This window comes from Paramisgurnus dabryanus, chromosome 12 (genome assembly GCF_030506205.2).
Source record: "Paramisgurnus dabryanus chromosome 12, PD_genome_1.1, whole genome shotgun sequence".
In the NCBI taxonomy this organism is placed as follows: domain Eukaryota; kingdom Metazoa; phylum Chordata; class Actinopteri; order Cypriniformes; family Cobitidae; genus Paramisgurnus; species Paramisgurnus dabryanus.
Window position 1 is genome coordinate 28,868,401 of NC_133348.1, and position 24,411 is coordinate 28,892,811.

General features: G+C 36.3%; 1 protein-coding gene across 1 annotated transcript; it reads right to left on the minus strand.

Moving 5' to 3' along the window:
• Positions 1-8,618: 8,618 nt before the first annotated feature.
• cfap206 (cilia and flagella associated protein 206) lies at positions 8,619-23,508 on the minus strand. The gene is made up of 12 exons (XM_065257433.1): positions 23,315-23,508; positions 23,155-23,238; positions 22,900-22,990; positions 19,026-19,220; positions 16,998-17,156; positions 16,317-16,522; positions 15,045-15,164; positions 12,241-12,436; positions 11,838-11,975; positions 11,484-11,677; positions 10,882-11,025; positions 8,619-9,108 (listed from the first exon to the last, which is right to left on the minus strand). Exons 1-12 carry the CDS (start codon positions 23,420-23,422, stop codon positions 8,881-8,883), a joined length of 1,863 nt encoding a protein of 620 aa, XP_065113505.1. The 5' UTR covers positions 23,423-23,508; the 3' UTR covers positions 8,619-8,880.
• Positions 23,509-24,411: the final 903 nt, after the last annotated feature.

Genomic DNA, 24,411 nt, shown 5'->3' on the forward strand with positions numbered 1-24,411 from the left:
TCTTGCCATCCATAACCCAGAAAAATACCAGAAAAGAGACCTGTGATCCATTTTCTGGCTCAACATCACCCAACAGCTTAGAAATGAAAATGTTCTTGATCTTTCATCATATAAGAGATCACTTCATCATGACACAAACATACAGCAAGTTTCAAAATAGCACAGTTTTAATTTGTTCAGAATAAAGATGTTGTCGTATACAAAATATCACTTTATGCCAAGCAACAAACAACCTATACAATGTCTGAAATTTACCCTTATCTTTACTTTTCACTTCAAACGGCTCCAGGGAATTGTCATCCTTATATTTTCCCTTTGATTGTGTCATGATCAGTCATCAGTCTGTTTTACTGGAAAGACAACATTCAGATTCAGACATTTATTTCTCTACACAACTCTATAGAGCAGAATTCATTCAGTACTGAACGAGACTTTACATTTAATTTTAATTTTTTAATTAATAAAGCACATTTAAAACAGCCCCAGCTGGCTGACCAAAGTGCTGCACAGTATAAAAACAATCATGGAACACAACAATATCAGAAAAGGAAAAATCTAAGAAGGAATAATAATAATAACAAAGGCTAGAGAAAATAGATGAGTTTTCAATTGAAATTTACATTTCTCTAACATAAGACAGGTTTATGATTGTAACATTAGAGCGCCATCATCAGGACTAATCACTTAAGGACACTACACGTCTGCAAAAAGACTTCTTGTTTACAGTATGTGTTATGCTAATATGTAATATTTAAGGGGTTATTGCGACCACAAACAATCTAGTACCAACCATCGCTGTCTAACAAAGCAGATAACTTTAGCCGACACAGACATCTGACATACTGTAAGTTCATATAGGACAGATTTCTGTATCATACTGCTCACAACTATACAGAGAAAACAGATCAACTCTGCCTTCAGGTAAATATCACAGGCCATTTGATGCATGTATAAATAAACATTTTAGAATTTTATTTAAACTGTCTGTCATGTTAACTTAACATCATCACTTACAGTGTCATGTGATGCGTCTCGTGAGAATTAAAGTTTGTAAATCAGACACTTTACCGACGCCCGATCTCGGAACGTTAGTCCAACTGACCACAAACGTCAGAGCCAGGGATCGCGTTTGCGTTTAGAGCTGTAAAACGTTTCTGTAAAGATAATTCAGCTCTAATAAAGGAAAGCGTAAAAATATGATTAAAAAAAAATGTTAATGTAGTCAGTAATATATAACAAGCTGAAAAATATAAAAACTTCTTTAAGCCGTTTTACTTCTTCTTCTTGTTAGTTTTATGGCGGACTGTATGCATGACTTATCAGGTGACTAGCGCCACCTACTGTATCGGAGTATGTAGCATAAAAATGAGTCTACTTTATATTTAATAATAGAAAAACTGCCTAAATCCTAACCTACATCTTATAATACATCCCAGTATAACTTCCGTTTTAACCATCACACTTTCATTAAAGAGATTTAAGGTATTAAAGGGATAGTTCACCCAAAAATGAAAATTCTGTCATCATTTACTCACTCTCATGTTTTTACAAACCTGTATACATTTCTTTGTTGAGATGAAAACACAGAAAGATAATTTGAAGAATGTTTGTAAACCATTCATGAGCTCTAATGAATCAAGATCCAAGGCACTTCTTCCAGTTCCAAAATATAAAAAGCCTTTATTCAAAACATGGCTTACTTAGAAAACATTAAAAATGATGACTAAAACACTGCACACTGATGCATTTCGGCCATCAAGCCTTCCTCAGAGTGTGTCCGGTACAAAATTAGTCACAGGTGTACATATAATCAATTGCTCAGTAGGAATGGGAGATACCAAAAAGACCATTACAGGGGGACCAATAATATCACAGACCATTACAAAGTCTAATCAATAATCACACATCATAAAATTTTACAAATATATGGTTAGATCCAATTCTTCATTCAAACCAGGAAAAATAGTAGCTTTTAGCTGAAAAATCCAAAAGGCTTCCCTTTGTAATCGATCACCCTTTCTGATAGATCCAGTCACAATTTCCAAACCAATAATTCTTAAGGTAGAAGGATAAGAGTCATGTGTAGATGCATATGTACTGCCATGGGGTAATCTTTGTTTTTTGTACGAATTGCATTTTTGTGATCCCATAGTCTATCTTGCAGTCTACGAAAATAGTTGCAAGGACATTGAAGCCTATAAATTATACTTTTACAATTGATAAAAGATGTGATGAAGTAAATTTTCTTTGTGCACATATCTGCAAATGACTTTGTTTGAACATTCTCACAATGATTGCAGTGTCCACACTTAAACATCCCTTGTATTCCTCTGTCCAACCACGTTGTCCGTTTAATAGAGGGTAGGTAACTTCTCACAACTTTGTCTTTAATTGTAGGAGCTTTTTTGTAGCTCACTATTGGAGGTTCCAGGAAAATGTCACATAGACTTTGATCACTTTGGATAATTCCCCAGTTCCTCTTTATTATACACATTCATGAGCTCTATTCACTTCCACAGTAAAAAAGTCACGCGCATTTCGTCAGTAAAGCCGGTTTCTTGATTAGTAATAAAGCTCCATAAACTGCTTTCAGATGGAGTGGCATTTACTACATATAATAAAAATAAAACAATAAACAGGGTGATGAGGAATGATCACACCTAACATTGATGATTAGCTACACTGTAAAAAAATTCCGTAGAAATTTCAATGTTATTGCAGCTGGGTTGCCGGTAATTTACCGTAGATTTACATTTATGTTATTTACTGGCAAGAGTTTGTTTAAAGTTAAATAAATTTTAAATATTAACAAGTCTTTATCTTCACAGAATAAAACTATACACTGTAAAAAAATTCCGTAGAAATTGCAGCTGGGTTGCCGGTAATTTACCGTAGATTTAAATTTATGTTTTTTACTGGCAACATTTTGTTCAAAGTTAAATGAACATTAAACATTTACAAGTCTTTGTCTTTATAGAGTAAAACAAAAAAAAACAGCATCAAGCAAAACATTCTGGGAAACAAAATCTGAAGCAAAAAACAGAAAAAGGTTGATGATGATTTCTGGTTCCCAGAATGCTTTGCATGAGGCTGTTATTGTATAGTTTTATTCTGTAAAGATAAAGACTTGTTAATATTTAAAATTTATTTAACTTTGAACAAACTCTTGCCAGTAAATAACATAAATTTAAATCTACGGTAAATTACCGGCAACCCAGCTGGAAAACCATTGAAATTTCTACGGAATTTTTTTACATTGTACAATAACAGCCTCATGCAAAGCATTCTGGGAATCAGAAATCATCATCAACCTTTTTCTGTTTTTTGCTTCAGATTTTGTTTCCAAGAATGTTTTGCTTGATGCTGTTTTTTGAGTTTTACTTTGTAAAGACAAAGACTTGTAAATGTTTAATGTTCATTTAACTTTGAACAAACTCTTGCCAGTAAAAAACATAAATGTAAATCTACGGTTAATTACCGTCAGCTGCAATTTCTATGGAATTTTTTTACAGTGTATGTTTACATGTAATCAAATAATCTGTTTGTAATTGTATCAATGGCTCAATCAGATTGAAAAGCCTTCATTTAAACACCTTAATCAATATGACTGAGGTCGATCGGATACAAATTTTAATTGTATTGAGTGATCCAATCATCAGGAGAAAATGTAATGCATTTAATGCATTGTAAATGCATGTATTATGCATGTATTATGCATGTAAACGCATGAATCTATTTTCTCAATCGGATACAAAAATACCTTGTGCACATGCGCAGAAGAATTATGCTTAAGTTCATGTCTTATGTTTACCTTTTAGTTACATCCCACATGATTCTCGTCACAGAAACATACGATAGCAAGGCAATGGCAATGCATTATTAAGGTAATGGGGTCACGCGCTGTACATTCTGCAGCGTTCATTTGTACTTTCATAACATTTGGCTACATAAAGCAATAAAATAGTGTTGTGCCTTTAAAAATTTAGTTTTTATTGTATATATCTGAAAACTTAAGAATTACTTTTTACAACTCAACTTTGACTTTAATACAGAAATATAGCGTGAACTCGACAAGAGATGCTGTCTGCAGCAAAACGTTGCCAACACCCCCTTCTTTGTTTTGAGTTTAGAAATAGGCTACTGTTTAAACCAGTGGTTCTCAACTCCAGTCCTCTGGACCCACTGCTCTGCACATTTGGGATGTCTCTCATATCTGACACACTCAGTTCAGTTCATGGAATCTATGCTAACGAGCTGATCAGGTGTGTTAAATAAGGAAGACATGCACAATGTGCAGAGCAGTGGGTCCTGAGGACTGGAATTGAGAACCACTAAACTGTCTCCGTGGGTTGTTTTTTCTGCGAGTTATATGAAATGATTTCGTTCGTAAGTTATTGGTGTTTAGGCTGTAAATAGTCATTAGGATGCTTTTGGGCTAGTTTTGAATGTCCATTGGGCTGATTTTGATACGCAAATCTGGCAACCCTGGCTGTGCTCTTGTGCAGGCTTTTGGTTTGGATTATATAGAATGTACATGTAAACCAACATTTTAATCAGATTGCAATATTTAAGATACATGCAAACAGTACTGTTGTAACCTGCAATCAAATTAAATGTCAGAATGACAAAATGTTGTGCATGTAAACATAATAATGCAATGGGGGCAGAGGTGGAAGTAACGAATTACAACTACTCACGTTACTGTAATTAAGTAGTTTTTTCGTGTACTTGTACTTTTATGAGTACATTTTTAAGTCTGTAATTTCCCTTGTACTTAAGTACAAATTAAGGTAAGTAATGTACTTCGCTACTTTGAAAATCACATTCGTTACTTAGTACTTGTAGAATTTGAATCAAATTAATATTCAAATCTTTGACAGCATTTGGATATCCAATAGAAATAATTGATCGTGGGCGGGCCAATAAAAACCCTTGTATTTGAACCGGAAAAAGAGCCCGGTCTCTGGAGAGCTATTCAATCGATCCTCGCGCGTCCTTCACTGTGACGTTGTATTTAGTGTTTTAATGTCAAAGAACTGTGGCGTTATGGACGCTGAATTAATTAAAAATTCAGAAGAAATACCGGATGATGAGTGCCCATGGCTGCACCTGGGAGTTGTTCAAACAGAGGAAGGAAAGGAGACAGCGTGTAAATGTAATACAAACTTTGTTTGCCATCTGCAGTGATTTCGGCTTACAATACTTCAGCCTCTAATCTCAAAAAGCACATTATGGTAAGAAGACTTATAACCATATTTATTTGATCGTTTTCGTTTTTAATGTTGGGTAGACCTCACGATAATTTGCCTGAAAACATCACTTGAAACATGTAGGTATGTGACAAAATGACGTAATACGCACGAGCGCTTTGTTCCCACGGCTGTGTTCCCAGCAGGTATTCAGCGCCAGACGCGTTGTTGACTTAGGAAATCTGTCATATCTTTGCTTTGTGAATACCTCTAAAGCCCATATACTAGTGACATAAATTACTTCCTCACGTTGATTCTCACGTTCGAATTTCCAAGATTGCTGTCGTAAGAAGAAAGTTATAAGCGAAGCAAAATTTCTCTCGTGTTTGGCATTGAAATCCTCTATGAAGGCGAGTATTTTTTTGTTTCAAACCAAATACTTTTGATAGAATATACATTAAACTTGAATTAGGTGAAGTTTGGGATTGATTGTAACATTCGCATGTGCTTTTTTAAGATCCGCAAGTGACGTTGTTGTCAAAAGCAGAATCGCCCATTCAATCATATTGGCTTCCAAAACTTCTCCGTTTTCATCAATCCGTGCATTATTTTTTAAAGTAATCATACAGAAAGAAGGATTAGAATCTCTAGATTACATTATTGGCATAATTTTGTCAAACATATAAATAAATACATGCATGCAACATGCATGCATTTATTGAATTATTATTAATGATAAATAACATAATCATCAATTAATGTATTAATAATATCTGACCATTTAAATTGCTCGCCAGCATTATTATTCAATTAAGAAATATTAAAGAAACAATGAAATGTTTCTTTAATATATAAAAATACAGCTTTTATTTGAGAGGGCTTTGATTTCATATGGAAAGATATGCGTGGATTGATGCTCTCGGTTTCAATAATTAGTGGTTAATAAAAAATAATAACATTTATTTATATATATATATATATATATATATATATATATATATATATATATATATATATATATCTCTTTTAAAAAGATGTCATCTTAATCATGGGCTTTTAATTACATACAATGTGGTGTTTGAATTATGCAAATAGACCAAGAAATGAGAAAGTTATGATATTTTAAAGTGTTTGGTCAAGCGGAAGTTTTTCATAGTTTTATAGTTTTAATTGGGTACAAAAATGCCCCCTAATTTTCGAGTTAAAACATTCCATAACTTTCTTAATAATTATCCGATTTTAATAATTTAAAAACCATTTTAAAGTTATTTTTATTATCTATCATATGGTTATAATTATATATGTATTTATATTTTTTGTCACATACCTAAAACATGAGCTTCAGTTTCCTAGGTGACGAGCACGTAGACCGTAAAAAAAGATTTAACATTGTAAAATGGTGCTCAAAGTTAAATTTCATGTCATTGTCAACATTGTATTATTCATATTGAATCAGTGTTTTAAGCTTATAATAATAAACAGTCTAATAAGGACTCTTTTATCAAATTCGTCTGTTGCCGCGTCCCACTGGCGTAGCAGTGTAACTGCACTGACAGCCTGTCTAAATTACACATATGTCAGTGCTAAATGCTGATAACTTTTGAAATATTAGTAGTGTACTTTTGGAAAGCTTTCTTGTCCAATAATATTTTTAACTCTTTTCCCCGCCATTGACGAGTTATCTTGTCAATTAAGAAAAAAAAACATTTGCATAAAACGTGTTTCTGAAGAATTTATGTTAATGTGCAATACCGCGATTGTCCACTAGATAGCGGACTTAACCAATTTATGGATAAACTGAAGCCAAAACGTTATTTACTAATTTTATGTTTGATATTCGTTCTGAATCTGATCTCTAACTAAATTCCTTCACAAAAATGCAATTGTTTCAGCTTTTTGCTAAAAAAAATGTGTATTTGTAAAGAAAAACACCAATATTTAAGAGTTTATAAGCAGGGAAAAAATATGATGGAACGGTTTTTCACTTTTTTTATTGTTTGTTTGAAAGTAGAGGGTCTGTTCTTTCATTTGAAAAATTTCCTGGAAGGCATTTTGTAAAACTTTTATGAAAATCATAAAAAATGCTGGCGGGCAACTTTTCGAAAAATGGCTGGCGGGGAATGAGTTAATGTAAAAAAAAGCTTATTTATGTTGTATCATAATTCATTAATAATAATAACATTAGACCATTTTTATAACTTGATAAAAATTATATGAAGAAACAATATGAAATAATATAGCTGCTGTTATAATCATTTAACATTCTTTAAACAGACAAAATTCCTGTACTATGTGTTTATTCGTACACTGTAAAAAATTCCGTAGAAATTACAATGTTATTGCAGCTGGGTTGCCGGTAATTTACCGTAGATTCAAATTTATGTTATTTACTGGCAAGAGTTTATTCAAAGTTAAATAATTTTTAAATATTAACAAGTCTTTATCTTTACAGAATAAAAGTATACAATAACAGCCTCATGCAAAGCATTCTGGGAACCAGAAATCATCATCAACCTTTTTCTGTTTTTTGCTTCAGATTTTGTTTCCCAGAATGTTTTGCTTGATGCTGTTTTTTTAGTTTTACTCTGTAAAGACAAAGACTTGCTAATGTTTAATGTTCATTTAATTTTGAACAAAATGTTGCCAGTAAATAACATACATTTAAATCTACGGTAAATTACCGGCAACCCAGCTGCAATTTCTACGGATTTATTTTACAGTGTATAAAACACAAATTGCCTGTTTTTAATCCATTCATATCTCTGATTTCATTCAATGGATTTAATGTTTATTCAATAAATATCACCGGCTAAAAAGTAATTTGTACTTGAGTAGTTTTTAAGAGGGGTACTTTGTACTTTTACTTAAGTACATTTTTAACACCAGTACTTTTACTTGTAATTGAGTATTTTTTTAGCAACTACTTGTACTTGTACTTGAGTACAAATTTTCAGTACTCTTTCCACCTCTGAATGGGGGTACAGACAGATATGGGGTAGAGTTGATGAGACTGATGGCTTGCAGGTGCGGATGATGTACAGGTGAGGGAGTGAGGAGGATGATGGGTAATGTAGTTTGGAGGGAGTGGAATTGGAAAAACGGTAAGGAGAACAGACGAGGATTGTAACAACCGTTAGATGTATTGTATTGTCATTGCATATGTTTATACAACCAAGTTCTGCTGGAGCAATCCACTTTGCAGCATTAAAAATAATAATAATCTTTAATGTTTTTTCTGTTTTAATGTATTTGTAGGTTTTTTAATTTAACATTAAAATACCCTTAGTAAAAGTATAACTCTCTAAGATATTAAATACACATACATATAAAAATATATATATAAACAGTAAAACACAGTATAACTGAATATATATAGAGAGAATGAATAGATGAATATATGTTTACACATTGCAAAGAGTTGTGCTTGTTTCTTTTGGTTAAGTAAGAGTAAATAATAAATCACATTTCCCAACAAAACTCATCGCTCTTGCAGTAAACATTTAAGAACACGTGTTGTGTAAATGTGCTCTATGTGTTAGCCTAATATATTGGTACCCCGTGCCATTCATTATGATGATCATAATAAACCATGTATTTTACCAATATATTTTTATTTAAAATGCTGAAGACAACTAGAGTAAGAAGAATAGTAAGAATAATTTGATAATTTCAAGTCTGGGTTTTGTTTACTTTATTCATTAACAGTTCTAGTTAAATCAACTTTAATCATGTTTGTGACGTGTCCTGTCCCTCCTCTCAGTCCAGTCAGATAGATCTGAGGTTTTGGTACATTACTCTCTCCCTCTTTCTTCGTCTGACTGCTGGCGTGTTTAAGTAGGAACGTCTGTGTGCTGTTTTGCCGTCTCATGTGACTCAGATCAGTCTGTATTGAGCGTGTCACTTTATTTCGTAGATTTGCCTAAGACACAATAACATGGTTTGATTAAATGACTTCACATGTGCCTGTGTGTGTAGATATGATAAATATCATCTATAGTCTGGATTTAATAGATTTTCTCCCCTTTTCATGTTCTGTACTTGATGATTTTATCTATAACTCTTGTAAATGTACTTGTTTATGACTTTTTTAAAACTATATACTGTATAGGACAGGTATGCAACACACCCTCAAAAGGATAGTTCACTGAAAAATAAAAAATTATATTATTTACTTAACCTCGTGTTGGTATAAATGTCTTTGTTCTGCTGAATACAAAGGAAGATATTTTGACAAATGTTTGTAACCTAGCATATGTGGGGCACTATTGACTTCCATAGTAGGAAAAAAGAAATCAGCAGTGAATCAGCATTCAGGTCTGTTTGGGGCATCTTCATTTGTGTGCAGCAGAACAAAAAACTTAGGGGGCATGCACACCAAAGCTTTTATGCCGGTGGCCGGCGTATGTTTTCAACTATTTCCAATTGAAACATGTAATATTAATCCTCCTGCTAAATGCTAATTTCTTGGCCGAATGCACTTCACCAGGATTCATACAAGTTTCTGACACCTTTTTTTGAACATGAAAGTTTCATACATAACAAACTTGCTTTATTTTGTTATGGGCAATTTCAGTGTGGGTACAGTGGAAGTCCTTATATCGGCATTTTATCCGGAATAGTGAGTGAAATTTAAGCTTGTGCAGCTTCCCAATGAACCCAGCATTATGGAAACAATGGATATAGTTTGTTTATGCGCGGTAGCAGTGGAGCTGTTCGTGTGTGTTTGTTTAACGCTGGATGTCGTTGAAATGGGGCGATCCCAACCAGGTCACGAGTCGCAGGCGGTAAGTAAAACTGAATCAAATGCCTGTGTTTTGTTTGTAATTGGCACGTAAGAGCATATAATGTAAATGACATGAACATGTAGCGAATTAAGTTATCCAGAGATAGTGGGATCATGTTTTGTGTATGTTGCTTGCTTGTGATTCGCTCCTCCCGCGGTACGCCTCCAGGAGCTTGTGTTTTTTTTCCAGAAACATCGGTACAGCTGATCTGTCTTTTATAAATCTGAAAAAACTAAAGACTCTTCAGAGGTGGGTGAGGCGGTGCCCCATAAAAATATGAATCCAACTAAAAATATAGAACTCTATATAAACCTAATTAAATGTGTCTAATATCTTTTTATATGTTTCTATATGTTTCTAGAGTTTCTAGACTATGTTAAGTCATAAAGTGAGATGAATATGTTTGGAAATTGAGTGCACGGCTCAGTTGGCACTGTATGTAATAATCCAGCTGAGAAGGGCAGTGGCTGCCTCTGACCTTCTGAGCTCCACAGCGCCCCACATTAATTAACTCCCCATGTAAATTTTTCTAGAAATTGTCCTGTGTTCCAAAGTACTCATTCTAAACAGTGTTCAGTGCTATTAAGTATTGTATTTGACTCTATGACAAGAACTGAGTGTCAGCCTGATGTTTATCCTACACCTGGACTTGACTTTGGTACTTTGTAAACAAAACAGACCTCACAAAAGAAGTATTTTAAAGACACTCTGTTGTTGTTTTTGATTTATCTACATGCTTGTGCCATTGAACTGTTGTATAAACCTAATATCGCTCTGGTAGTCATGTTATATGTCTCTATTTCAGCCTGCAGCCTTGTGCCTTTGAAATAATCACCGCTGTGCTGATATATAAAGCACTATCAGACTCCTACTCCAGTGATATTGCTTTAATGTAACTCCAAACTCACCAGTTTGATGGCTTTTCTCCTTAGTTCCCATTCATTCCACTCATAGGATTTCATGATGTTTGTTTCCAGTGGATGGATCTCAGTTTGTGTGCTGCTGTCACTTTTAAGGATGGGTTTTACCAGCAGCTTCTGTCCTGACTGCATCTGAGAGGTCAACACAACTCATTAACTTGATTCTGGAAAGGAATGCTGGATTCTGATTGGCCGGTCTTAATATTACACAAAAATTAAATATAAATATGTCTTTTAATAACATATATGACATTATATTTACAAGTGATTAAACAAAATATCAAGACATTTTTAATCTCAGATAATACTGCATAGTCGTTACTGTGTAAATTGGATTAATACTTATTAAAGTTACAAAAGATATTTAGTCAAGACAAGGAAAATATTTCTTTGTCTGTGGTTTGATTAACATTAAAAAAAGGGCCGTTCACATTATAATGATTACTATAAAAAATAAAATTTTTAAATCGTTAAAACTCTTTCTCGCGAGCGAATTAGCATAAAGTTATCCTCCGGTGTTGTGGAACCTAATAAAGTTATCGTTATAGTTAACGTTGCAGTTTGAACAGGCCTTAAGGTCTGTGGTTTACCTCAGAGTATGGTGTTACACAGGCAAACTCTTGATGGAGTTGAAGTAGCTGTATCAGTTCAGCTGACGTCTTTGCGATCTCTGCCACAGCTGTTATATATTCATCTGCTCTAGAGGCAAACTCATATGCGGCACTCCTGGAGCTAAAGGCGTAAAACTTCTCCCTGTACTTCAGAACCCCAATGTGTGGATTACCTTAGAAGAAGAGATAATCATCACAATATTATATATGAAGTAAGGCATTTAACTGTAGAGATGTTTCAAACAAGCCTGATTTTCTGAGGAACTTCCTAAAGGTAAAATGACAACTGTACTGCTTCATTCTCAGATTATGGAGAATAGTTATTATCTGTACCTGGCACTAACAGGCCCTTCTTCTTTACAAGGGTCCAGCCACAAACACCTTTATACTGCAGAGGAAGATCTTCAAAGTTCACTGCAGTGTCCGGAAAAATCCACTCACACCTGCTCATCTCTGACACCACCACACGCTCTGAAATGAGGATAGTCTTAATACAGGCTTTACTAATCAAAACCCAAATACTAAAGTATGAATTACAAATAAACTAAATTAGATTGAAGAGAAACTGATAGATTATCTTCTCTTGTATTACTATAAAAAAGTGAAAATAATAAAATAAAAATCTAAAATAAAACAACTTGAATAATGTAATATATATAATAAACACCACTTGCAGCTTCTTTTTGAAATTTGGGGTTTTGGTTTCAGTAGTGGACAGCAGTATGTCTGTGAATACCTGCTGTCACAGAGCATCTCTCCATATCTGATGACACCTGCTGTCCCTCCAGCAGTCGCTCCAGCTGAGCTGGGCTCAGCAGAGATTGTGCTGATAGAAAGGGCCTCAGACCTGACACCACATTCGTCAGCATGCGCAGTAACATCATCTCTCCCACAAGCCCCGCCCAGAGTTGAGCCAAAGCTATGAAATGAGGCTAAAAACAAGTGACACAATTTACAAATTGCCATTATTATGTTTATATATTTTTGAGAATATAGTAAAAGTGTGTTTTAGATCAGTGGTTCTCAACTCCAGTCCTCGGGACCCACTGCTCTGCATATTGTGCATGTCTCCTTTATTTAACACACCTGATTCAGATCATCAGCTCATTAGGATAGATTCCATGAACTGAACTGAATGTGTCAGATATGAGAGACATCCAAAATGTGCAGAGCAGTGGGTCCCGAGGACTGGAGCTGAGAACCACTGTTTTAGATCATTATCTGGTTATGATTTTTCTAAGCTTGTCATTGACCATTTCAGTAGTTACATTTCTTCATCATTGCATTTGTTGTGGAGTGAGATCGGGAGGGGTGTCTTGTGTTGTGAGATCGGGAGGGGTGTGTTGTGGAGTGACATCGGGAGGGGTGTGTTGTGGAGTGAGATCGGGAGGGGTGTGTTGTGGAGTGTAATCGGGAGGGGTGGGTTGTGGAGTGAGATCGGGAGGGGTGTGTTGAGGAGTGAGAGATGAGTGTTGTGGAGTGAGATCGAGAGGGGTGTGTTGTGGAGTGAGATCGGGAGGGGTGGGTTGTGGAGTGAGATCGGGAGGGGTTTGTTGTGGAGTGAAGTCGAAAGGGGTGTGTTGAGGAGTGAGAGAGGAGTGTTGTGGAGTGAGATCGGGAGGGGTGTGTTGTGGAGTGAAATCGGGAGGGGTGTGTTGTGGAGTGGATTGAGAGGGGTGTGTTGTGGAGTGAAATCAGGAGGGGGGTGTTGTGGAGTGAGATCAAGAGGGGTGTGTTGTGGAGTGAGATCGAGAGGGGTGTGTTGTGGAGTGAGATCGAGAGGGGTGTGTTGAGGAGTGAGAGAGGTGTGTTGTGGAGTGAGATAGGGAGGGGTGTGTTGAGAAGTGAGATCGGTAGGGGTGTGTTGTGGAGTGAGATCGAGAGAGGTGTGTTGTGGATTGAGATCGAGAGAGGTGTTTTGTGGAGTGAGATCAGTAGGGGTGTCTTGTGTTGTGAGATCGGGAGGGGTGTGTTGTGGAGTGTAATCGGGAGGGGTGGGTTGTGGAGTGAGATCGGGAGGGGTGTGTTGTGGAGTGAGATCGAGAGGGCTGTGTTGTGGAGTGAGATCGAGAGGGGTTTGTTGTGGAGTGAGATCGAGAGAGGTGTGTTGTGGAGTAAGATCGAGAGAGGTGTTTTGTGGAGTGAGATCAGTAGGGGTGTCTTGTGTTGTGAGATCGGGAGGGGTGTGTTGTGGAGTGACATCGGGAGGGGTGTGTTGTGGAGTGAGATCGGGAGGGGTGTGTTGTGGAGTAAAATCGAGAGGGGTGTGTTGTGGAGTGAGAGAGGTGTGTTGTGGAGTGAGATCGGGAGGGGTGTGTTGTGGAGTGAGATCGAGAGGGGTGTGTTGTGGAGTGAGATCGAGAGGGGTGTGTTGTGGAGTGAGAGAGGTGTGTTGTGGAGTGAGATCGGGAGGGGTGTGTTGTGGAGTAAAATCGAGAGGGGTGTGTTGTGGAGTGAGAGAGGTGTGTTGTGGAGTGAGATCGAGAGGGGTGTGTTGTGGAGTGAGATCGAGAGGGGTGTGTTGTGGAGTGAGAGAGGTGTGTTGTGGAGTGAGATCGGGAGGGGTGTGTTGTGGAGTGTAATCGGGAGGGGTGTGTTGTGGAGTGAGATCGAGAGGGGTGTGTTGTGAAGTGAGATCGGGAGGGGTGTGTTGTGGAGTAAAATCGAGAGGGGTGTGTTGAGGAGTGAGAGAGGTGTGTTGTGGAGTGAGATCGGGAGGGGTGTGTTGTGGAGTAAAATCGAGAGGGGTGTGTTGAGGAGTGAGAGAGGTGTGTTGTGGAGTGAGATCGGGAGGGGTGTGTTGTGGAGTGTAATCGGGAGGGGTGTGTTGTGGAGTGAGATCGAGAGGGGTGTGTTGTGTAGTGAAATCGAGAGGGGTGTGTTGAGGAGTTAGAGAGGTGTGTTGTGGAGTGAGATCGGGAGGGGTGTGTTGTGGAGTAAAATCGAGAGGGGTGTGTTGAGGAGTGAGAGAGGTGTGTTGTGGAGTGAGATCGGGAGGGGTGTGTTGTGGAGTAAAATCGAGAGGGGTGTGTTGAGGAGTGAGAGAGGTGTGTTGTGGAGTGAGATCGGGAGGGGTGTGTTGTGGAGTAAAATCGAGAGGGGTGTGTTGAGGAGTGAGAGAGGTGTGTTGTGGAGTGAGATGGAGAGGGCTGTGTTGTGGAGTGTAATCGGGAGGGGTGTGTTGTGGAGTGAGATCGAGAGGGGTGTGTTGTGTAGTGAAATCGAGAGGGGTGTGTTGAGGAGTTAGAGAGGTGTGTTGTGGAGTGAGATCGGGAGGGGTGTGTTGTGCAGTGTAATCGGGAGGGGTGGGTTGTGGAGTGAGATCAGGAGGGGTGTGTTGTGGAGTGAGATCGAGAGGGGTGTGTGGTGGAGTGAGATCGAGAGGGGTGTGTGGTGGAGTGAGATCGAGAGGGGTGTGTTGAGGAGTAAGAGAGGTGTGTTGTGGAGTGAAATCAGGAGGGGTATGTAGTGGAGTGAGAGAGGTGTATTGTGGAGTGAGATCGGAAGGGGTGTGTTGTGGAGTGAGATCAGATCACATACAAACACTTGTAATGTGGGCACTGCAGCCATAGATTGCACCACGTCCTGGACAAGCTTCATTCTGGAGGTCAAATCAGACTGGAGACGTGTCACTTCTCTCGCACACAGAATCAGGTCAGCCTGATGAAAACATCATCACAAAATTACTACTACAGCTTTTCTGAAACATTTCCTGAATCTGATCCTGCTGGAAAACCTGGATCATAACATTGCAGTATCTAAACCAGCTTAGACCAGTTGATGTCTGGAAATCGTATAAGCTATCACCATCACAGCCAGTGTTACTTTGATGCACAGATGTAAAACTAGAAAATGCATTTCGGGACGAACTGCAAAAGTGTGCTTGCTCTGGTGCCGCCGATTTAGTTTGTGCATCCTCACATTGGAGTCCTAAGTTCATGTACAAAGTTTGGTTTCAATACGTAAAAGCGTTCCTGAGATATAAACTACTTCCTGTTTGGCGGCGTAAAATTTTAGGAAATTGTTTTTTCTTTTGATGTTGTGCATCCTCACATTGGAGACCCAAGTTCATGTACAAAGTTTGGTTTCAATACGTTAAACCGTTCCTGAGATATAAACTACTTCCTGTTTTGGCGGCGTCGACGCACATTTAGTTTGGGCTGTGACGGGCAAACGCTTCCGAAAATCAAAAATCCTTCTAGTAACTTTTGTGAGGCTTGGTCCAAGGATCATGTACGTCAAATTTCGTGAAGTTTGGAGAAAATGTGTGACCTGTGAAACTTTTTTAAGGTTTTCTGTTCTATCCAATATGGCGGAAGAACGACATGGATCTGTGACGTCATCTTCTCAAGCAACTTACACCGGTACTGCCCGAACATTTTAAAGTTTGAACGGTGTCTCTGTGTCAAACGGTCTAGTCGCTAGGGCTGGCCAAAAAAATCTACCCGGGAAAAATAATAATAAAACTTAAGAAGAACAATAAGTGTGCTTTTGCAAGCACACTTAATTAGGCATTGAATGATCTCCCACTACAGATGGTGAGCAAAAATATACAGTAAATAACCTGATCTGTAATATGGAGATAATGTGATTACCCTTCACTTGTTGTTTAAAGATAAGAATTTGGCCAAATATGTGAGTATTTCTTGCTTGTTATTCCAATAATCTGACCTTCACTAAATGCAAGTGAGTTTGATTTTCCAGTTACGTCGTCTAATATGTCACTCATTTCTCATCAGAGGTTTATCTACTGCAAGAGGACCTAAAGGTCGCTTTTCTTCACAAGTCCATGTGTTGATTCACATAACCCACCAGTATGAGTTTGAGGAACCCTTCATGTTGCCGTGTGTTATAAAGAGCCTGTTTGAGGAGATGTGGCTGGACAGGGCTGTCTGTGTCCTGGTCAATGATCTTCTCAACCAGGGCTGTGTACCTCCACGCCAACTGCTGAGATCCAGCCAGCTCATCCTCAATGTCTTTGACCGTGACTGGCAAAGTCTCATTCAGGATGACCGGCGCTGCAGACGGATACATGTTCCCATTAATGCATGTACATGCTACTTATCAAAAAAGTTAGAGTTGTGCAAATCACTCCGCCTTGTTATTTGTACGCGGTGTGAGTATACAAATCACAACACATAAATAGGAAAATGTTCACGTTATTTTGTCACTTATTAGGAATAGTTTGCTAGCTGGAGCCATTCACTTCCAGTCTTTGTGCTAAGCTAAGCTAGCGGGGGCTGCGTCAGACAGAGTTACAGCACGCACGGAGATGAGAAAGATATGTATGGACTTATCTAACTCTGGGGGATACGGTGAATAAGCTAAATTCCCAAAATGTGGGCGTGTTTCTTTAAGCACTACTAATACTCTAATGAAATGTCGTTGACGTACATTCTGTTATCTAGAGAATATGGAAATAAGAAAAACCTCAAAATAAAGTGATAGCAAATATAAATAGAGTAAAGAGAAATTAGATTTGAGCCGGTGTACCGCTGGGAATGGCCTCTCCTCCTCTGCCGTTGTTCTTGTTGAAGAGTCGTATGCCGCTCACGATCAGTGTGAGTTCCTTTAGCTGCTGTTCTTTGTCTTGTTTCAGTAAAGACATGAAGGTGCTGAGCTCTGACTGTGGAAACACACTCTGTAGAGCGGCTGAAACCATACAGACCCATCAAAACCTAGATGTACCACTGTGACCATCTAATATCTTCACAAAGTCAACATTGAGCCCTGGGAACATACAATAGAAATGACCCCTGGTGTCCCCTATCAGACTTTTAAACTAGTTTTACTAGTAAGAGTTGCTTACCTGGTCAACCAGCTTTGTTAGTCATTTTGGCTGATAAACAGCATAGCTACCGTCTGTATGTTAGTGGACCAGCACTAACTCAGAACTATCATAAACCATGTAAACATTTGCTGGTCTAATTCATTTTTTTTGTTTTCTATTTACAGTAAAGGACATCATTTATTTTATTTTAACACTGTATTTGTATAATGTAAGGATGTTATGTAAATGCATTTATTAAAGGTCCAGTGTGTAGATTGTTAGTGGCATCTAGGGGTGAGATTGCAAATTACAACCAACAGCTCAGTCCACAGCTCACCCCATAGATATACACAATAAAGGCTAGATGTCTCATTCACGCTGCTGGCCAATGGAGGTCGACGTCTGCACCTGGCGGCCATCTTGTCACAGTCAGCTCGCTCTCTCGTAACATTGATTTAATGGTGCATGTACTTTTTAAATAACCATAACTTGCTCAATTTTCTACCGATTTTCAAACTGTTTGGTTTGTTATAAACATAAGAGATGTACTTATGACATATGTACAAGCATCCAGAATTATAGCTATGGTAGGTGCCACAGTCGTCTGTAAAGTAGTTTGTCCTTTAGGGTTACCGTAAAAACATGACGGCACAAAATGGTGACTTCCATGTAATCCATGACTCGCATAATTATAAAAAAAAGAAATATCGCATTGCATATCGAGCATTGCATTATTTAGCATGCTATCGCATATTTCCTTCAATATCGCCCTATGGCTCACCCATCTCTGGGTCATTGACGTGACGTTAATTATTTTGTGTCCGTATGGTTCAATTAAATGTAAAAGGGTTAAAATAAAAAACATTGCATACATCTCTTTTTGAGGGCCAAGTCTAAAATTTCTGGTTTTATATCATTTTGAAAGAATATTTGCGGGATAATTGCAGAAATGTCAATGTGGTGTAACCGGTCTGTGTCAATTGGTGTAACTAGTATTTTTTTTAAATGAAAACATAAATATATTTATTACAAAATGTGGAATAAAAAATAATCATCTAGTTTTGTGTAATATTATTTTTTTAAATACATTTTTACAAATATTACAAAATGAATTAATATTTACATTTAAAAATACTAATAAAATGATATTTCTTAAAAACTTGTTTTGATGACTACGCTTACATGCCATCAAGGTGGATAAAATATTTAATATTTCTCATTCTTTAGCGCAATTGGCGGTTACACCATTTTGACAGTTTCAGGTCTTAACTTTCATAAAAATGGTGCGTATGTAATTTTTTATTGCACAAAATCTACATAAATGCACTTTTTGCATTGAAATAAACCTCATGCATGCTTTTAAAACAAGTTTTTCAAAAAGATTTATGAATTTCTTAACTTGCCAAACCGTTTTTGTCACTGACCCCTCTACAGATTAGCACAAAACTTCACAGCATGTACTATTTGAAAGGTCCTATTTAAAGGGATAGTTCACCCAAAAATGAAAATTCTCACGTTATTTACTCACTCACTCTTATGAACATGAAGGAATATATTTTGAGGAATGTTTGTAAACAAAATCGTTCATTAGCCCCATTCACTTCCATAGTATTCTTTTTCATCTTATGAAAGTGAATGGGGCTCATGATCGATTTAGCACCCACTTACTATATATCAGCTGATATTTGACTATTTTGAAATGAAGACATCAGTTGATCTACTTTATAAGTTTGAGTATTGAGATCTCTTACCCGTGGTCTCTCTCACTGTGTCACTCTCTGTGTCTGTATGTGAGCCCAGGTTTGAGCTCTGTATTATGTAACGGACTATCTTCCCATACAGACCCTGCAGTTCATCTCTGCTCTTCGCTCTTGTGTCTGTGATGTCTCTGCTCAGCCACTGCAGATGCGATTGCAAGGCCTTCGCCTGGACATCTGCAAACTCACCTGTCAACATAAATTCACATTCAATAACGCACTGTAAAAATGTTTTGTGAGTAATATGAGAATTCATGTGGTAAGTAACATCTAAATTCATTTGTTTTGTTCAAATTAAAACATGATGGAATCTATGGAGGACCACAAGAGTCATGCAAAATGTAATAAAGAACTTCAATTTTTAATAACTACCTGGACAATAAAAATAGCAATTAATAGATTTGTTTAAAAATTCATTAATTAATCTATAAATAAATAGACAAAGTTACAAAAAAAATCATTATGTAACATTTTATTAGGCAATAAAAAATGAGATTATAAAAATAACATAGAAATGAAATATTAATCCATTAATAAATAATTCAAATTAATATAACAATTTATAAAAACAACATAAAATACTCAATAAGTTCATCATTTTAAATTGCATTTATAAATTCTTAATTAAATAATGGAATTTCAAATTGTATTTCAAAAAGCGATTTAAAAAGAGAAATAAATAACTGGATTTATAAATTGAATTACAAATACAGGTTTAAATTAGGCATTTAAAAGGGCATTTCCGTTTGACTTTTCTGTTTTCATTTCCCCGTTGGTTCTCCTTATTCTTTTCGCTATTGGATTTGCTTTTCGTTTTAGCCTCTCTATTTAGCTTTTCCGTGACTCTTTGGGTCCTCATCTGAGATCTATAAATCTGCGCATGATGTACAATCAGAGCCAATCAGCGAGCTTGTTACATCCACCTGGCCATAGCTAATTTGCATTTCTCATTTGACCATTTGCAAGGACCCAAAGAGTCACGGAAAAGCTAAATAGAGAGGCTAAAACGAAAAGCAAATCCAATAGCGAAAAGAATAAGGAGAATCATTGGGAAAATGAAAACAGAAAAGTTAAACGGAAATGCCCTTTTAAATGCCTAATTTAAACCTGTATTTGTAATTCAATTTATAAATCCAGTTATTTATTTCTCTTTTTAAATCGCTTTTTGAAATACATTTTGAAATTCCATTATTTAATTATATATAGAATTTATAAATGCAATTTAAAATGATGAACTTATTGAGTATTTTATGTTGTTTTACTATTTATTAATGGATTAATATTTCATTTCTACGTTATTTTTATAATCTCACTTTTTATTGCCTAATAAAATCTTACATAATGATTTTTTTATAACTTTGTCTATTTATTTATAGATTAATTAATGAATTTTTAAACAAATCTATTAATTGCTATTTTTATTGTCCAGGTAGTTATTAAATATTGAAGTTCTTTATTACATTTTGCATGACTCTTGTGGTCCTCCATAGGAATCAACCTGAACACATTAGATGACACTACACAAATTATTTTAAATTTTAAAATCCAGTTTACACCAAGTTGTCACTTTTAATTAGTATTTTGGGAAACTCGACTGTTACAGCGTGTTACATGCATACATGTGTAAAGAGACAGTGTGTCAGTCAGTAGTCAGTCAACAACACATAATAAACTTGTTGTGATTTATTTGACATTAAACCTCAGGTATACATGTGTTCAAACACATTCACATCATCTCTCTTTTGTCTTTAATGTGTTTTATCTGTCACCAGGGCAGGACTTAACAGGGTGGAGGCCCCTGGGCTTGAATAAATTTTGGGCCCTACATTATCAGAACAAAAGGTACAAAAGCTGTCACTGGGACGGTACCCTTTAAATGGGTCCTAATATTTACCATTTAGGTACAGATATAGGTAAATTTTTACCCATTATATGCACTCTTTAGGTACAAAGGTGTACTATTTGAAAGGGTACCACCCCAGTGACAGTTTGTGTAAATTATCTTCTGAGAGTGCACATACAGTAAACAACCTAAAATAAAAAATATATCATAGAACTACATTTTAGGGAAGTTTCCCGACAGGGTTTAGATTAATCTAGCACTAGGCCCATTGCTAGGTTATATTAGGGCATTCAAGTAGTTTTTACAAACAAACCTTACAAAAACATCACTGGTGTGCGTCTTGAGACAAAACAATGGCAATGATATATGTTAAGATATATCAGTGCAAAATGTGTTTAAATTAAGACAGATCAAACATGCATTTTAGTCTTGGACTAGGATAAAACCTGACTAGGAAACTGCCCCTATATCTCTAAAGCAGAACATAAGCCCATTCTAAAATTAAATCATGTATTTTAGGGATGTCACAAATCCAAATTAATCATGCACATTAAAAAATACCCCATAACAACATTTAAAATCATTATGTTAGACTTAGCTTAAGAAGAGAATGATATGTTTTGATTAACATTCACCTTATTACACACCATATAATGTTATAAACATAATCAACAAGCGTATATTGTGCATATAGCCTAAGTGGTGCAGTGAAAAGAAAATATTTTAGGATGTAATTTAATAATTATGACAAGACCATCATGTAATATTAGACACCAAAAACCAAAGTGGAGAAGATGATCATTAATTCATTTTGCGTCTGATATAAACGTAATACATTAATACTTTGAACGTAGATATAAAAATGAACACTTTTAAGAAGTTTAAACTGTGATTCTGTTAGCAAACATGCTGAAAGAGAAACTACAGGAAAGTTAGTCTAGCTAGCTAGTGGATTATATCAAAAAGCATCAGGACATCAACATGGCCATGATTAAGTGAATCCTCACCTCCAGATGAAGTAATAAACTGGACTGATGATTTAAATGTCGACATAATCATATGTGCGTTGTTAACTCTCCGGATTTTGTTATGTTTCGTAGCCCTGCTCCACTCGTTCACTTTTCCACAGAAACTGTTTGGTTACAGGGTCGTGTGAGCTGCAGACTTCGAGCAGATTGTATTTCATTTGGCGCTACGCAGACCGCTTGGTGATGATGTCGAAGTACCGCGAGAGCGATTAGAAAGCAGACTTCTCCGTGTGAGCTCTCGCGGTACTCTGATGTAATTTTTTGGCTGTTGTTGAACCACGTGAATACACCCGTCTGCTTTACAATCACTTTTGCGCCGTGATAATTTGATTTCATATAATGATCGGATCGCGCAGTGCCGCATGAAGTTAAATGTACCAAATATCAAATAGCGGACTGTATATGAGGTTCAACCCGCCAAAGTAGCAAGTTGAGCATGCGAATGGTGAGTGATTCAGATGTCAATTTATGAATGAAAGTGTCAAGGGTTTGTCACACACTGTTAAGTATTTTCACGCTTTTTTAAATGGGTATACGGAAATCCTTGACCATTACTAGTGGATATACTGCGTATACCTGCTGCGTATCACGTTAGATTACAAACAAACAAGAAAAAACAGAGTTACAAGACCATAGCCTACTCTAGTAATCTTTCATACGGAGCGCTTCATTTTCGCGTTGCTCTTTCTCGTTATCTGTAAAGCTTATTTATGACTCTCATTTCGCGTATTCGCTATTATACTAGCATCTATGGGTTTCAAAAGCAGTAAACGCAGGGCGTGATATTCAGCACCAAGATGACTGACATATATATATTAACGAATTAAATGCAGCACCAAACAATTCCGCACCAACCAATAGGCTGTAAAAATAATAAATGAAAACGACTGAACAAATCAAACGAACGCAAGCCAGCACGGAGGCCCCTATTGGCCGGGGCCCCTGGGCTCAAGCCCAATCAAGCCCAATGGTAAGTCCGGCCATGTCTGTCACTTACGTCTAGATGTGTAGTTCATATCAAAGTAAACTTGCATCTTAATGGTGTGTAGAGCTGGACTCTCTTCATCCATCAGTCTATCAACACAAAGCTAAGAAAAACACACAAAATATTCTCAATGTCTCTAGTAGACATACTGTAACAAAACATTTAACTAATATATCATAAAAACACTGATATACACCAGCTCATATTTATAAACTATAGTTCTTTAAAACGATTAAAATATGTCAGTATGATTCATTGCATGTTTACCTCGATGAGTTTTTGTACGTCTTGTTTTGTAAGAGTCCTGTCCTCGTTAAAATGATTCCTGGGGTCTAAAACAACAGCTTTAACCTGAACAGTACAAGTAAATATTTGTATAATGATCTATATATTGTATAATAATAAAGGTTTTTCTTCTATCACTCACCATGAATGCAATAAGAGTTTCACTCAGGGTTTGTCCTCTGCTCAGACATGTTTGCGCGATCTCACGGATAATGTTTTTAATAACACTTTCAGCCTGAGTACGGGACATGTTTTATACGATGGTCTACAGTAGATGTATTTTAAGAAAACACTGTGAGGATTATATAAATGTATACAGTACGTCTATGTGTGTGTGTGTGTATCGCGCGCAGGTGGTTGTCATGGAGATCCACTTTATGTTTTGACCCGCGCCGGAAGAGGGCGCTGCTGAAACACAGCATAAAGGGCACTGCAGATAAATCGTCAACAATTTTCATCTGCATTATTAAAGTTTTTATTTAATATTTCGTGCCTTTACTAAGCAATTTATTTGATGACTGATGTGTCAAAGATCATTTAAAAGTAGAATATGACTGAACATGCACATGTTGTTGTATGTTCAGATGAATTACATTATTTAGCTTTTTTCCAAAATGACCCATACGGCAAAAATATATATTTTCAAACTTAATAAAAATTTTTTTTAAAATATAAAAAATGGCCAAAAATGTATGTACTTAAATATATTTTGAAATATGATTACAAAAATGTATTTTCACCAATATTTTTTGAATATTTAGAAATATATATATTTTTAAAGCATTTATATTCACGTTGTGATGTTAAAAGAAAACATTTTCAACTGCAAAATATATATTTGTAAATTTTATACTTACATTTTATACAAACTTTTATATTTTGGCTAGGAAAATATATTTTTTGACATATGGGTTGTCAAAAATATGGGTTGACATATGGGATGTTTTTGTTGCCCCTGAAATATATTTTGAAAAATTCCAAAATATATTTTATAGGCTTTACTTTCTACAAATGAATTTAGCATATATTTAAAACATATTAATGGACAAAGAAAAGTATTTTGTTTCCATATGGGGGGACTGTGGGGCACTACAGTACATTCTATTTCATATACATTATCTACACCATCTCAACACTTAATCTACAACATATAATCTGTATTACATCAACAAACAGTGGTAGAGATGGCAAACATTCATTGAGGCGAACAACAGAAATCATTCTGAGATACAGAAAACA

Coding starts and splice junctions, on each gene's coding strand:
- cfap206 (XM_065257433.1), bottom strand. CDS start 23,422: ATGTCCCGTACTCAGGCTGAAAGTGTTATTAAAAACATTATCCGTGAG. Junction 19,221..22,899: donor TATGAACTACACATCTAGAC/GTAAGTGACAGA, acceptor TTATGTTGACAG/GTGAGTTTGCAGATGTCCAG. Junction 17,157..19,025: donor CACAGTGAGAGAGACCACGG/GTAAGAGATCTC, acceptor GTATGGTTTCAG/CCGCTCTACAGAGTGTGTTT.